The following is a 15,061-nucleotide window of genomic DNA, read 5'->3' as shown; positions in this document are numbered from 1 at the left end:
CTCAGCAGTGAAGCATTAGCAATATGATGAATCTACCATGAAATCCCATGAAACTGGTGAGTAAAAAATAAACTGTAAAGCTGTTGCTTAAGTTAAAAAAGGTATTTTTGGGAGAGAAAAGTACACTTAAACAGCATGGAGTCATTACAAACATTTATTTAAGACGAGTGAGAATGTTATGAACAACTTAATCTGCAGAAATATACAGCAATTATACAGAATTAAGTTAAAACGTGATATGAGGTGAAAGTTTTAAGGTTCACAGTGATTAAAACACTTTAACATGGGGACATCTCAGCCTAGGTGTCATTAAAGTCCTTGAGCAGCTTAGTACAGAATTACATTAATGCTTATCCAGCTTCAGTTAAACACTAAAACACCAACCACAATCAGGGGGAGAAATCACTCCGTTATAATAATGTACAAGACTGGCACTACTACTGTAAACCTATATATATGTGGCTGGTTCTATTTGACAGTAAAAACCCTTTTATAAATGTCTTGTCATTTTCTGGTTTCTAATTTCTACGAGTCACGAACTTCACTCAGAATAACATTGTTTTAACCAGAAATGTGGATAATGAAGGTAAATACCCAACTTCATAGTTGCTTACGATAAAAGTTTTTTTAAAAACCTAAAAAGGAACACATGGATTAGTTTTGTGTTGTAGCATTTTTTTGACATAACCGCAATCTAAATTTTGTATCAACCAGAAAAGCTACTGATAGAGGTGTCAAAAGATAAGAGCTTCAAAAAACATCTACAGGATGTTGCACATTGCTCATGATAAGCTTCTAAAAACTGCAGTTGTAAGTGAAAAAGAATGTGTAGTTGACCTCATTACAAAAAAATGATCCAGTCCAACTTCATTCCTGAGAAGGTATCAATCAGCCTACTGTTGGAAAGTTAAAAAAAAAAAAAAAAAAAAAAAAAAAAGACAGTAGGGGAACTATGGTTGCAGTAGGACAAGGCAAAAAACTAAACTTGCAACTAGACATTTGTTTGGGGGAACTCGTCTTCGATTTTGAGCCAGCCTTTTTTATAGTCTATCAGTAGCTCTAGGAAGTACTTCCACTCTGGCTCGCTGTCATACCTGACCTCAAATATAGTCTTTAGAGGGTTGGAGTGGGCTTCATGGATGCGCAGCACTTCCCCTCTGTACCACACTTCTGATTTGTCATCTTCTTCGTACAAATGACGAATCCTCTTTCCTACCAGGTCTGGGTAGAACCTCATGGCCCTCCGAGCCCTCTGGACGGCCGAACGCAGGATCCATCGCCTCCTGTGTTCAGCGCTGTGGCAGGCAGACAAGTAGGGACAGTATTTGATCTTCACGAGCGACCTGCGTTTTCTCTTAGAAGAGCTGCTGAGGGGTCTTAAGGAGTGAGCAAAGCTTCCCGTTCTCTGCCACTTGTGGGTTACTCTGGGCGTCCTCCTGTGATGGTCGCTCTCGCTGCTCACTTCTCCCCCCCCATCATCAGTATGTAAGTGGGAAGGATTAGCAAAGGACCCTGCTTGAGGAATGACTGCTTGGTAGCACGCCTTTTTTCTGCTTACACCTTCGCTAAACATCCTCCTCAGTTTGAGAATCACACCTGAACAATTCTCGGATCTACCCGGAGCCTTTACTCCAACAGGCTGCAGACTGGAGTATTCCTCTGTTTCTGTGTCACTGGGAGATGGAGAAAGCTTGTCAAAGGTTATCGGACACATCCATGAATTTTCCAAAGTTGTGCTGAGTGAGGAATCCTGCTCTGCAACCATACGGTCACTTCCTGTATTTTCAGTCTCTTCAAACTGAAGGCCACTCCAGGTTTTCTCCCTAAATGGATCCAGCACACCTCCCCTTACAGTCTTCTTGGTGTCGTCTGCCTCTTCCTTCTCTGACAAATTGCTGTCCAGAAACGTACGCCTCGAACTGGTCTTTATCCTGCTTTTTCTTCTATTACTGTTTTTTTCATGGTCCTTGGGACGTCTCTGTGGCTGTGATTCTGAGGGTGAGGCAGGGATGTCTGAAAATACAGGACTCCTGCAGCTGATAGTCTCCTCACACTCTTCATCTTTTTCTCCGTCTGCAGGATCATCCATATCTAATCCTGCAACACAGGGAATATAGCAATTAGGAGTGGCCAAAATTAATACAGAAATTTATCAAAATTTGGTTGTTGACAAAATGGAAAGGTAAAAGTTGAAGAGTTTATAGAATTATTTTAGTGATCAGGGAGAATATAGAGAAAGGTGGAAGTTCGGGTGTTGTGACTGAAAAAATGTTAATAAAATAATTGACTTTGTGAACAGATGATTCCTAAAAAAAAAAGCAAGCTAGCAACCACAAAGTTCAACACAGGTTGACAAATCAATTTTCCCACAGCGCATATTCATTAATCAAGAACAATGAGAAACTATTCTATTCAGCAGACCTGGTGATTGGACAGCATGATCCTTCACCATGAAACACCCTTTCAGCAGAGACAGAATAGAAAGAAGTCTGTGGACACGAAGGCTGAGAAAAAAAAAGTCAGCTGCTACAAGGGGTGCCATCAGTCAGGGAGGAGACAGTAGTGGGGCAATAGTAAGACAAGGGAAATGTTCATATACCAAAGTCAAGTGCTCCCAAACCATGTGAACCATTGTCAGCAGCTGACAGAAACTTGATTTAGCCCAATTCAGTTAGCAAATGGCTGTGCCAAATATAATCGATGTTTGAAGGACACAAAGTAAAAAGGTGAAGTATATTTTTATTTTAACAAATCTCATGGAAATACTAATGCCAACAATGAATTGGTCTGTGCAACCAAAGCCTGAAGTATTCCTCTCTGCCAAAGACCTCCTTTGTTGTACAAAATCTATTTAAAAACACAAATGAGGCAAACCACTGCACCGGGTGTCTTGCTCCTTCGTTATGATTACCATGTGCACTGTAGTTTATTTCGAGTTAACCCCACATACACCATATTGGAGCCAGAAATACTCCCTAGTGCACCACATCTGCAACTGAAAATAGTAGAAACAAATGCACTATTTATTCTTGTTTGAGTAACATTTGTAAAAGCTAGTGTCCGGTTGTTTCTGTAAATCACTGAGCCTCTTTTCAAGAATGAAACTACATATTTTGTAACTTTTTTTGCAGCCTTTAGTAGCTACAAATGGGCTCTGTTTTGGTCTTTTCATGAGATTTGTTGACAAATAAAAAGAAAGAAAGAATATTGCCAGTCTTATGCTTTAAATCCTGTTTTCTCACAGCACCAATTGTTCAGTCTCACTTCCTTCTATGACTAAACAACACGATTTTTTGAGGAAACTGGTCAGTTAAAAGATGATGATCCCCATCTTCTCCTCTGCTTAAAATGTGCCACAGTTAATCCCCTCTGTGTGTAGCATGCTTTCACTTCCTTCCTCCGGTAATGTGATGCAACAGCCTGCTTCACAATCTTTAAGGTCCACCAATGCAATCTAGCAAAAGCCCAGCTCAGCACCCTCACCTCCACCCACCATAACAAGCATAATGCAATCATGCAATTTTTTGGGATTAGTTATGGTTAGTAGTTACTGAAAGTTAGCAGAAAAATGTCCTTGTTTCTAATCAGAAAAATCAAATAGTGAGATTGCCGGACAACATAAAAAATAAATATACCTGGACTCTCTTTTGGACATCAGGTGAGGTTGATTCTGTAAAAAATAAATGGATTTTATATTGAATATTTAAAGTTTATTGTGATTTATTCTTTACAAAAGGGCCAATAATGCAGAAAGAATATAATTATGAAGAATATGATTACTAAAAGACTATTTGAGGAATAACCACCATCAAAATATAATATTTTATAATAAAATCCAGAGGAATCAGTGAGTCACACAATCTACCCAGTGAGGATTGGCTAGATTGTGTGACTAAGAGGCACTGTTGCTTTGGCAGTCATGTAGTACATATCACATGATCCAACTAGAGGTATCATCTTTCTAAGTATTTGTACAGGAAACAAACATTTTGCTTAACTGTTATCTGTAAAATGACTTTCATACAAGTTATCTTAGTCAGTCTTAATATAAATAACAGAACAAATTACACCTAAACCTTAACTTTTTACAAGCCAATTCATACTATTCACACACTATTCTACACTCATCACTGAGGTGAAAAGTCCATTTTTATAGCTGCCTAACTAATAAACTGTACCATTAATCTATTGCACATAGTGCTGAAGTGCAGTAGTTATTGGAAAATTCACCTGTGTACAAATTTAAAAAAGGTCCCCATATATGCATGTGTATGCACGCCCCTGAAATAAAATGTCCAATATTCATTCATTTCATTCATGAACATTTGTACTTCAGGTAGTTGTGTCCAGCATTTCCTCCTGAACAGTAATTAACACAACTGTTGCTTACTGCAACACCTCTAATTAGTCTGGCTTGATGTTCCCAAAAAGAGACAAAATATAATCATACCACCTAGAGTGCCATTGATTTGGAAACAGACTGAATAAGGACTAAAATAAATGTAGGTAACTGAAATTACATCACTGCAACACCCGTTTCTGTCCTTTCTTTACTTGAAAAATATTCACACAATATTACCTCAGTAACTGTGAAGTGAACATGCACTCACCCAGATGTTTGCAGACACAGGTGTGATACAAAAGGTTGACCACGTCCATGTAGATGTCAGGCAGGTGTTTGAGGGACATTAGTCTTCTGAGCCTGGAGGAACAGGCTCTTTTATGAAACTGGATGAGGAGCTTTTCTTCGGAGAGCGTGGTCGGCCGCAGCGCCACTCTGTGCTCCTGCAGGACCTGGTCGATGAAGCTGCCCTGGACCATCGGAAACAGCAGCTCCTTCACCACCAACATGGGGAGGAACACTGCCCCCGTCCGCATGACGTGTGGAAAAGGACAGCGTTCTTGGGAGGTGTACTCCCTCAACCTCTCCAGGACCGTATGGAGCGCTGACTTCATCTCCTCATTGAGCCACACCTCTCTGGCTTTTACCCCCAACAAACAAGACACTTTCTGGACTTTGGTTGAAGGAGATACCGCTTCAGTCAGTTCCAACTGAGACAACCAGGTTCTGAGTTGCTGCTCTGAAGAGGCCAACACAAAGTCGGATACTAACTTGCAGAGTGAATGGTGCATTTCAAAGAAGTGCGTGCGGACTGGCATTTGGACTTCTGCTTTTGGTATAACTTCAGCTATTTGCTGCGCAGGTGGCCTCTCTGGGGGTGGAGCTGGGGAAGAAGGCTTCATATCACAGAAAATTAAATTGTAGGTGGAAAGTTTCAGACACTGGGGAGGAATGTTTTTAAAATTGAGTTTGCTCTCAGGGGGTTGAGGTGGAGTAATGGACTTGGGTTGCAGGGTGACCTGCTGTTCATGCAGAGTGCATATATCAGCCCGAGAAGACGAGTTCATCTGTGCAGGTTTGGACTCATGTGAAGTCTCCTTTTCATCTGCTAATGAGGGTTTACTTTCAAGTTCATCAGGTTCACATTTCTTTATCACCAACATGAGTTTGCTGTTGAATGAACCGGTCTCTTTGGGTTCTTTTTTGATTGTTAATTTGCTGCAGTACCTCTGACTAACAGGAGTCTTTGAGGAGTCATCGGGGTCTGATGGATCTACTTTTTCCACTTTAATATTTTTGGGTTCAAAGATCTCTACAGCATGCTTCTCTGTTGGAGTATCTGCACACGTTGCTTTGGAAACCAGACGGACATCAGACTGCTGTTCATCTCGATGTGGCCTTTTCGCTTTTATGTCTTGCATGGTTTTATCTTCACGCTGCTCAGGTGACTTGACGATTCTGCCGGGAAATAACATTCCAGATGCCTGCAGGTATGCTTGGTAAGGTGCCAGGCTGAAGACATTGTCAATAACTGGCATTGGGGGAGAGTCTGTTTCAGTTCCTACTTCTCCATTCTCCATTTCCACCCTTCGTCGTTTCTCATGGAGTTCCATCTCACATAAATCCCTATCCTCTTCTTTTATTCTGATGGGTGAAGATGAGTGAGAAGTATTTCTCTTCAGGCACCCTTTCAGAACAGCAGTGCCTGAACTGGACACAGGACACGCATTGTGTTTATTTCCTGGTGCAACAGCAGGGGAATAAATTATTTTTCGGACATTTGCACAATTAGGTACAGCTGCGTGGACTCGACCTGAACTGTGATGCGGTGACCGGGGAAGCCATGCCGCTGGGGAAACAGGAAGGCTTTTTGGCTTTTTCGGGCACATAACCTGGGCATCATAAGAGGAATAGTCCAGGATTCTGTCCATGTTCAAGCCAGTTGGAGGAAAGACGGGTCGGTCAATGTGCAGACTGGTGAGTGGGGCAAAAAATTGGTTAGTCTGTATGCTGGATGGTGAGACACCAGGTTGGCTTACACGTCTGGTAGGACTGGTTTGGTCCACACGTAGGAATGGCGAGTTGGGGTGTGATTGGCCAGCATGCAGGCTGGTGCTGGATTTGTCCTTATGTAGGTTGGTTGCAGAGGCCATGGGGTGCTCCATGTATTGGTCGGATGGGGAAACATTTATGCGAGTAGAGTGAAAGCTAGGCGATGCATATTGCCTTTTCAGGGGGGCTCTGATTTGGCTTAAATGAAATCTGGGAACTGCATAATATGGATATTCATAACCCTGCATCAAGGCATGATTTGGCAACGTTTCAGTGCCTGTCAAAGGAATTTCACCATGACGTGACTGAGGCACTATGTAATGCTCCCGGGGGTTTGAGATTGTGTGTTTAAGAATAACAGCCACATCTTCTCTCTGCTTGAACTGTGTCCTGTTTTCTACCTCCACATTTGCCTGGGAGTAGTAAAACATCGGGTGCTGTGTTAACTGGCCATATTTGGTCATGGGAGAATGTTCCCGATAAACCTCTGAGGTCATATGCTCATATACGGGAAGAGAGGGGTATAAGCTAGGGTAACCTCTGGGGGATGTCTGTAAACGCTGGCTCTGCTCACTTGGAGAACCAAAAAGTGTGCGAGTCGGGGTGCAAGGGTAACTGCTATAATTTGGGTCAATCATACCAGGAAAGGTCCTTGCTCTACCGGGGCTGCATGTCTCCACATTCATCCTCTTTAGTGGTTCTGCACTAGGCTCAATCTGTAAACCTCTCTGTTGTGGCAGTGTGTCTTGTGCTTTCCTCTGGATGGGCGGTCTTTCAGTGTAGTGAGTATCAGTTTGCATCCAGTCATGCTCATATACAGTGTTTGGTATCCTTGGAGAGCCGTGTTCCACGCTGTATCGTTGTCCTATCACACAACCCAGTTCATTACAGCAGGGGTTATGCACAAAAACTGGCTTAGGAATTGCTAAGTAAACAGAGTTTTCAGATGGGGGAGATGAATTATCACCTCCAGTTTTTACTTTTCTAAGAGCCCCTGATGCAGCAGCTGTAGGACTGCTGATCCCAGGACTTTTAGTGTATAATGTAAAGCCCTGTTTTACTGGTGCGTGTTGCAGAGAGGAAGAATGACAATGGCCTTCCTCTGAAGAATTGCTGTCTTGCCTGTAAATGATGTGGTTTTGTCCATCCATGCCAGAGAAGTGACTCACAGGACTCCTGCGATCCACCAGAGAGGTCTTTGAGTTGCTCCAAGGAGGAGTGAATCCCACCTCGTCCTTTCCTCTGGGATCATGAGTGAAGTAGGCCCCGCCGTACTGCAGCATCTGCTTACCCAGGAAACCAGACATAGTTTGTGGTTTTGACAGTCCTGTGGATGCTATCGTCCCGTCCAATAGCGGCATCTTGCTTCGAAACACTGGGTCAACAATGGTGTGCATTGACTGGCTGCTCATCATATAGTCCTTTGTTAGGATGGTGCAATGATATAGCTCCAGACCTGAGAACATAGTAACAACAATTAGACACTGCCATTCATTATTTAATATCTATGCAAAATTGGTTCAAAGGATCAATCTTTCTAATTAGCTTGAATAAACTCCCACCTCAGACATCAGATGGGACAAAAACACTTTTTGCACACATTAAGAGGTCATCTTTAGGTAATAACTAGCTTGAGGCATTTTATCAACATGGCCAATCTTGTGGCTTATCACATGTCACATAAACCCTTTTCAGCTGATGCACATAAGTGGAAGCAAAATGCAACAAGCAGCAAAGAAGTAGAAATGTGTAATGATAGCTTAACACTTTTGTAAGGAATATTGTCGAGTTTCTTAGGGCCAATGTGATAGTTGCCACATTTTGCAATAAACAAACCAGCTTTCATGGTGGAGCCTACAGCTTTGCCGGTTGATGTGTTGGTGATATATTATCCATGTGTGATTAAAAGGAGTCTTCACTCTGAAGCCATGTCTGTATATATCAAAATTACAATGGGACTGAATTACTGCGATACTGCATTTGAGTCATATTTGATGTTTTATGGTCTTACTGTGGCTCATTTCAGATGTGTCATCCCAGTCACATTGAAGAGCTTCTCGCCTTTATCAAACCAGAACGTGTCCCTTCATCTGACATGCACTTCTCATCTCGGGTTAATGTCCTGAGAACCAACATTACGAGTTTCAATTCTGCATTTTATTACCACAAACCCTGAGTCATACTCTTGTTCCTTTTTCATACACTTCTCCCATATAGAAACATTTTCTACAGTACTAAAATATAAGTTCAGAACAATTATTATCTTAAAAAATGTTTGCTTGTTAGAAAAATATTACACAGATGTTTGTCTCTGAGTCTCTGGATTATATACTGCAGGTAACACATGCAAAGGCTTTGAAGCAGAATGATTTAGTCGAGGTCTGGACCTCATTTGAAACCGTCCTTTGATAATTTGTTCTGTCAAATGTCATCTTATCCTAATATGGGAAGACGTTTCGGTCTCAAATCAGCCCCGATCCTTAACACCATAGCCTCTCGGTAAGAATGCGTAAATACTGACATGCACAACAAATTTACTATCTCCCTTGACGAAAGGTCACTAGAAGATGCTAAAGAAAAACAGCTGAGATAGCTATTGTGGAAAAGGTTCAACACAAGGTCACAAACTTTATGGAAGCAGCTGCCTAGCTTTCAGTGACTAAAACAGAACATTCTTTAAGTTTTCGCAACAATGTTCTATGACAGATATTTGCTAATCAACAACTAATCCACAATACTCTCTCCACTCTGGTTCTCATTATATGGACACATGTTTCTGTCAGTTGTATCATGGATTATGAGAATATGCACTACAAATAAAATGGACTTTATAGCCAAATTGTTTCAATTTTACAGTGATATCTGTATTATTAAATTGTCTCACTATAGGTCAAGATATTCAGTTTATTATCATATGAGAAAAAGAAAAGCAGCAAAACTTAACAATTGAGAGCCGGAACCAACGAATGTTTGGCATTTCAGCATTGAAAATGTACTTAAACGATTAATCAATTATCAAAATAGTTGCTGATTAATTTTCAGTTGATGGACAGATTATTTAGCACTTTATAATATCGATCAACTTCAACATCAGTGAAGATAAACCAATGAAAATTCAAGCTTTTTTTTACCCCTTTAAAATCTTAGTATTTATGCATGCTAAACTCCTAATTCTGTATTTACCAACAGGCACTTTAAGGCAGCATAATGCAACAGCTTGTGCACAATTTAAAACCTGCTTGACTGCTGCCAGTTTGGCATAGGAGGAGAAGGAAAGATGACCTCATCAAGTGATGAACTCATAAATCTGCCACAGAAACATCTGCATGAACTGGCAAGACATACAGCATGAGCCATTTTAAAGTTGTGGGTTTTTGTTCTACCTTGCATTATTCGTTTTCCCACTAGTGGACACTAATTTTCAACAACCCCCTAAAAACTAAAAGATCAGACTGCAAAACATCCCTACTATCTTTTGACAGGCAGCCAAATTCAAAGCTGCCAATATGTTGAAACAGCTGTATCAGATCCAGGGAACACATTCATCTAGTCAACTGCATACAAATGAAATGATGATAATGATATATGTGACATATGTGTCTGCTGTGATGAGGGTGCAGTGAAATAAACGTAGATATTAACAGTTCATCCTGTTGACACCTTTCAGAAAGACTGAAAAGCGATAGCTTATCTGCATAAGGGAAATGGGGTTTAGGCTATGTGCATGAAGGAAACCGCTCAGGGCTGTTTTCAGATGACTGAAAGCTGCACTGTGTGTGTGTGTGTGTGTGTGTGTGTGTGTGTGTGTGTGTGTGTGTGTGTGTGTGTGTGTGTGTGTGTGTGTGTGTGTGTGTGATCTGCATTCCCAGATCTGTAGATGGGTGATGCGATAGAGAGTGACTTCATAAAGCAACCGTCCAAATTGACAAGCTGAGCCTTAAACCACGTGGGAAAAGAGTGAGTCGGCAAAAAAAAAAAAAAATCTAAAAGTTATAATAATCTGGTGATTAATTGTCGGCGCTGTCAGGTCAAGACAAGTTGGAAGATGTCAGCAAGTTCACGTGACATAAGAAAAATAAGTTTATTTCCGAGAAAGTAGGCTAAGTCTCAAAGTAACTAATTTAATGACTTAGTACAAACATAAAAGAGGAACTTACTGAGAAAAAAGTGTCTTCGCAGGTTCTTTTTTTGTGTCGCTTATAGGCCAAATGTTTTTATTAGACTAAAATAAGAAAACATGAGCTTGTTGCCCTGCCAGCATGAACTAAAATTAACAAAACGCAAATAATATGAAAATAATATAAGCGCAAAAGCTCGATCACGGTGCAAGTGATTTCCATACACGCTGCGAAAGCGTCGCAAACCACGGCAAAACTAAAACCACACTGTGGGCAAAAACAAAAAACACAGTTTCAAACACTTGCGATGCTTTGGCGACATCAAATAGTTTCACAATCTGTCATGCTTTCTTAGAAAATACACCCATGCGTGTGTGTTTGTTAAACACGATTTGATATCATAATCTGTTGTTCATTTGGATTTTTGAAGATTGAGCAGTAAATGTGTTTTCTTACCTCGCTGCTGTGTTGACAATAAATGATTTCCACAAAGACTCCATGAAACACCACTGCTGAGAAAAGAGGGGAAAGTATCTGCTTGTTAACGGACCGGGTAAATCCGGATGTGCCAAAATCCAACGAATTGAAACGAAGGCCAGCCAAGCGGTTTGGGCGGCTCATCCGAAGTCCATGCGGCTTTTGGAGAAGTTAACAAACTGAAGAAAAGACAAAAGGGAGGAGGATGGACTTTGATCAATAGGCGGAGTCACACCCTCTGTCCCTTCATGGCTTGTTGTCTACACATGTGATGTTTTCCCGCTTTACACTTTTTCACTTCTATTGGCTCTATTTTAATGTTCGGCTGCATGCTGATGCCACCTTAATTGTAATTAGAGTTTATTCATTAATTGACAGACAACACATCTGGATTTCTCAATCACCACAATTAAGACATAATCTGATATAAATATTATTTCACTCCAAGTAGATATAAGACATCGTAGTTTTCGAGTCTTTTTTTTGTTGCAACCATGCATCCATTTATTTTTGTATTATTCACAGCTATAAAAAAAAAAAGAGTTTGGGACCTCCTGAAAGTTATCCCACTGCACTTTTACAACAAAGAGAACTATACAATAGAGTAATGAATGGAATCAATCTGTTTAGCTTTTGATGACGAATAGGAAACAAAAAAAACAATTTAATCATATGAAGTGTTTCCCTTAAAAAGCATTATGGTTAGGCTTGCTATAATACGGCTAAAGTCTCATGCATGCAGGTACCATGCTGTATCCAGACTGTCAAAGGGTGCATGTCACCGTGAACTGCAGAGCAAAAGGATAAGGTATTGGATTTTAAGAAATTAACAGTCTATATCACCTATAAATAGCTGTATAGACAAAAAATAACTGCTATGAAGAAACTCTCTAGCACAGAATCCCCATTTGTTTACATCATCTGGTAGTTAATGGTTGACTTTGGTTGGCCAAAGTTAAAATCAGGTCAGCTATTACCTTAGACAGAATTGCCCCACATTTGTCCATGAGCCTAGTTGATATGTGCACAACATGATTAATTGACAGTGTAATATCACAAGTAAAGTATGTTTGATTTAGCGGCAGATCATTGCACAAAAATGCATGCAATCCAGCATTATTGTAAGCTTAAATTCTTCCACTTGCTTGATTAAAACTCTGAATGACTTAATTTCTTGTTGCACTTGCATCATACCAGTCCCTCCTCACCTGTGAGTTGGAGTCTAATTTGTGTGTCCTGTGGGAGTGCCACAGTTTAGTCTAGACAAGTTGGTAGCTTCCATCAGTCCCTGTGGCCTCGCAGGTAAAGAGACGCTCGTCAGGGGGTTTGACTGAGGAGAGGAGGCATGAAGTTATCCCCACGGAGTGCTTTCACATCTCCCTTATTTCCAGTTACCATGGCATTACAGCTTAGGGCTAACCAACACAGAGCATTAAGGGCTGAACAGTGTGCCATGCGGATGCAGCAACACAAATGTTACAGGCAAAAATAATGCATTTAATGCTTACAGTATTGTAGACTGGAAGGCAAATACACAGGCAGTACAAAGTGTTGTCATTTATAATCCTTCCTGGGGACCCATTGGTAGCTAAATTAGTGAATGATTACACCGAATGAAGCGACTATTTGATTTCATCTTTCTTTTGTAATCTCCTGCCTTGTATTTCCTGATACGCAAATATTTACTGCTAGCATAATTAGCAGTACTGTCTTGTTGAAGGTTATTCCTCTCCATGAAACTTGCTTTTGTTAAATATCTAATGTACATAAACACACCCAAATAATCCATAGCAAACATTTAGCAGATAATTGTAACCGTTATTTAGATAAACAAAGGATCTTGAAGAAGGTTTGTCTTTTGCATGGGGCCATCAAAAAGAGTGATAAATGAGTAGCAGCTGTTACACAAAAATATCATTGCTTCACAGGACTTTTATTAGGATATTTACTGTAAATTATTTATATTTTATTATTATTATTACTTTATTATTTATATTTATTCTAATGGTAAATACACAACTTTAGAATTGCATTTGTTTGTAACATACAGCACATTATAAATACACATAATACATATATTAAGTACAATATGTTTACCACTTTTAAAGTCAATAAGGTGAGATGTGGCGACACAGGGAGTAGAGCAGGTGATCTCTCAGGATGTAGTTTCTGATGAAACACTGTTGAACATTCCCAGAGGTCACAGAGTACATGTTGAGCCCAGAGACTGCTCGAGTTGCAACAGACAAACGAGACCCACATACATGCACGCACACAGTGACACTGAGAACAAGTGTTTATATAGATGAAATTCGTGTTTGTCATTCCACAGACTCTATGCACTATGAAAAGTATGCACTCTGCAATGTGGACATGATTAAATGAAGTTACTCATATCTGAAGGTAGCGAGCATAAGGTGGTGATGGATTTTTAAAAATGCTGAACCATTGCTTCATATTGAGATTGGAACAATAGCAGTAATTAGTTTGTTTTAAGTAGCTGAGCTAATCATTTAACAGACAGTGACAGGGAAGTATGAAGGCAGTATGGGGATTGAGCTGGTATGCTTTTTTATATTTAGATACGTAAGCCTTCATTTACAAAAGTGTTTATATTAGAATTTGTGGGAATCACAGTTTTGTCCTGCAATGTATTTTTGGGAGACTTTGTTAGTTAGTGAGTTCTTGTAATAAACATCTTTTGGTAAACAGGTTGTTTAATTAGCAGAGAAAAAGAGAAAGAAAGTAGTCTAAAAGTAGTCTTGAAAGCACATTGCATCTGAGTACAGCCTATCTGTCTGTAGTTTTGAGGATTCTAGTTGTGAGAACACGGTGTTATACACAACAGGCACACCTGTAGGCTGCCCAAGGTCTCAGCAACACCGCCCTTATCGTTGTGGCTGATGTAATGCTCTTTTGGCATCATTAACAGAATCACTCAGCAGCCAATAGCAGCAGGACAAGTTATGGCTCAGGGAAGGATGTTTTTTGTCTGGAGAGCCATTCACATGCCTCCATGTGCTGCAACCTCGACAGCTCAACAGTATCAATGTCCCTGGTTATTTGCAAACCAAATTCTCCCAGCCTCCCTAGGATTTGGTGGCAACAGACATTAACTAAGATAAAATATAACAACCGGTATCTGGAGAGCATAGACAAACAAAACAATAGCAGCACAAATGTTGGTTTTAAAGGAAGAGTTGACTGTCTCAGTGAAGAGATATTTCAATGTTTTGGATTTAAGTGTTTACACTTGATGACAAAGAAATACATGTAAGGATTCACCGGTGATGCATGTGATCAGGAATATTACCATGTTTCCAAAAACAATAAAAGGTATAATATAGAGGAATTTAAATAATCAACTTTATACAAACAGCACTGAGTTGTGTTTGTGAATCTGTTTTGTAACTATGTTATTGCCAAATGTTTTAGTTCTCTGGATAACAATGTTTGAGTATTTAGACCTACTTCTTGTTCAACATGATAATTAATGAAAGCAGACGTATCTCCAAGGCTGAGCTCTTTACCGTTTAACTAAAGCAAGACAGTTGTTACTATCTGCTTCCCCTCACTAACAAACAAGACATTGTCTGCTTTGGTTTGACATTCCCTTCTGTCTTCTCTTGACATAATGCAGACTGGTTTGTTAAGATGAAGTGTTTTCACAAAGATAAACATGTGAAACCATTTCAAACATGGGTTTCATCACTTTTGACCTCTGTTGCTTCCAGTCATGGCTAAGAGCACTTTGTATAATTATAAAGTACCGTATATCATCTCATCTAAGCCACAATAATATAAGGACCCTTTTCCAAATTATTAATCAGAAATTTTGTCTCCATAAGTTAAATAAAAGTTGATCAAATTAAGACACTACTTGTACCCAATCGTCACTGAACCTGTGAGAAACATACCTCAGCTGGCATTTGTATGTTATGTGTCCTGCAGTAAAGTCAGTATGTCAAAGTGCCTTATGGAAAAAATATTTCAAACTACAACTACTCAGACAAGAAGAATGTTGTTCACACTAAAATTGACGACTTAATAAGCACATGCATGTATTGACTTG

General features: G+C 39.9%; 1 protein-coding gene across 1 annotated transcript; it reads right to left on the bottom strand.

The window, feature by feature from the left end:
* Positions 1-140: 140 nt before the first annotated feature.
* cunh15orf39 (chromosome unknown C15orf39 homolog) lies at positions 141-11,137 on the bottom strand. Its single transcript, XM_068723204.1, has 3 exons — positions 10,969-11,137; positions 4,611-7,850; positions 141-2,097 (listed from the first exon to the last, which is right to left on the bottom strand). The coding sequence occupies exons 2-3, from the start codon at positions 7,807-7,809 to the stop codon at positions 992-994; spliced, it is 4,305 nt and encodes a 1,434-aa protein (XP_068579305.1). The 5' UTR covers positions 7,810-7,850; positions 10,969-11,137; the 3' UTR covers positions 141-991.
* Positions 11,138-15,061: the final 3,924 nt, after the last annotated feature.

Source organism: Cebidichthys violaceus, unplaced genomic scaffold, assembly GCF_023349555.1.
Source record: "Cebidichthys violaceus isolate CVI_PGR_0920_01 unplaced genomic scaffold, fCebVio1.0.p SCAF_3, whole genome shotgun sequence".
Taxonomy (NCBI): Eukaryota; Metazoa; Chordata; class Actinopteri; order Perciformes; family Stichaeidae; genus Cebidichthys; species Cebidichthys violaceus.
The sequence above is the reverse complement of the archived record's forward strand: the minus strand, read 5'-3'. Positions and strand labels throughout refer to the sequence as shown.

Coding starts and splice junctions, on each gene's coding strand:
- cunh15orf39 (XM_068723204.1), bottom strand. CDS start 7,809: ATGATGAGCAGCCAGTCAATGCACACCATTGTTGACCCAGTGTTTCGA. Junction 2,098..4,610: donor CTGTGTCTGCAAACATCTGG/GTGAGTGCATGT, acceptor CCTGTGTTGCAG/GATTAGATATGGATGATCCT.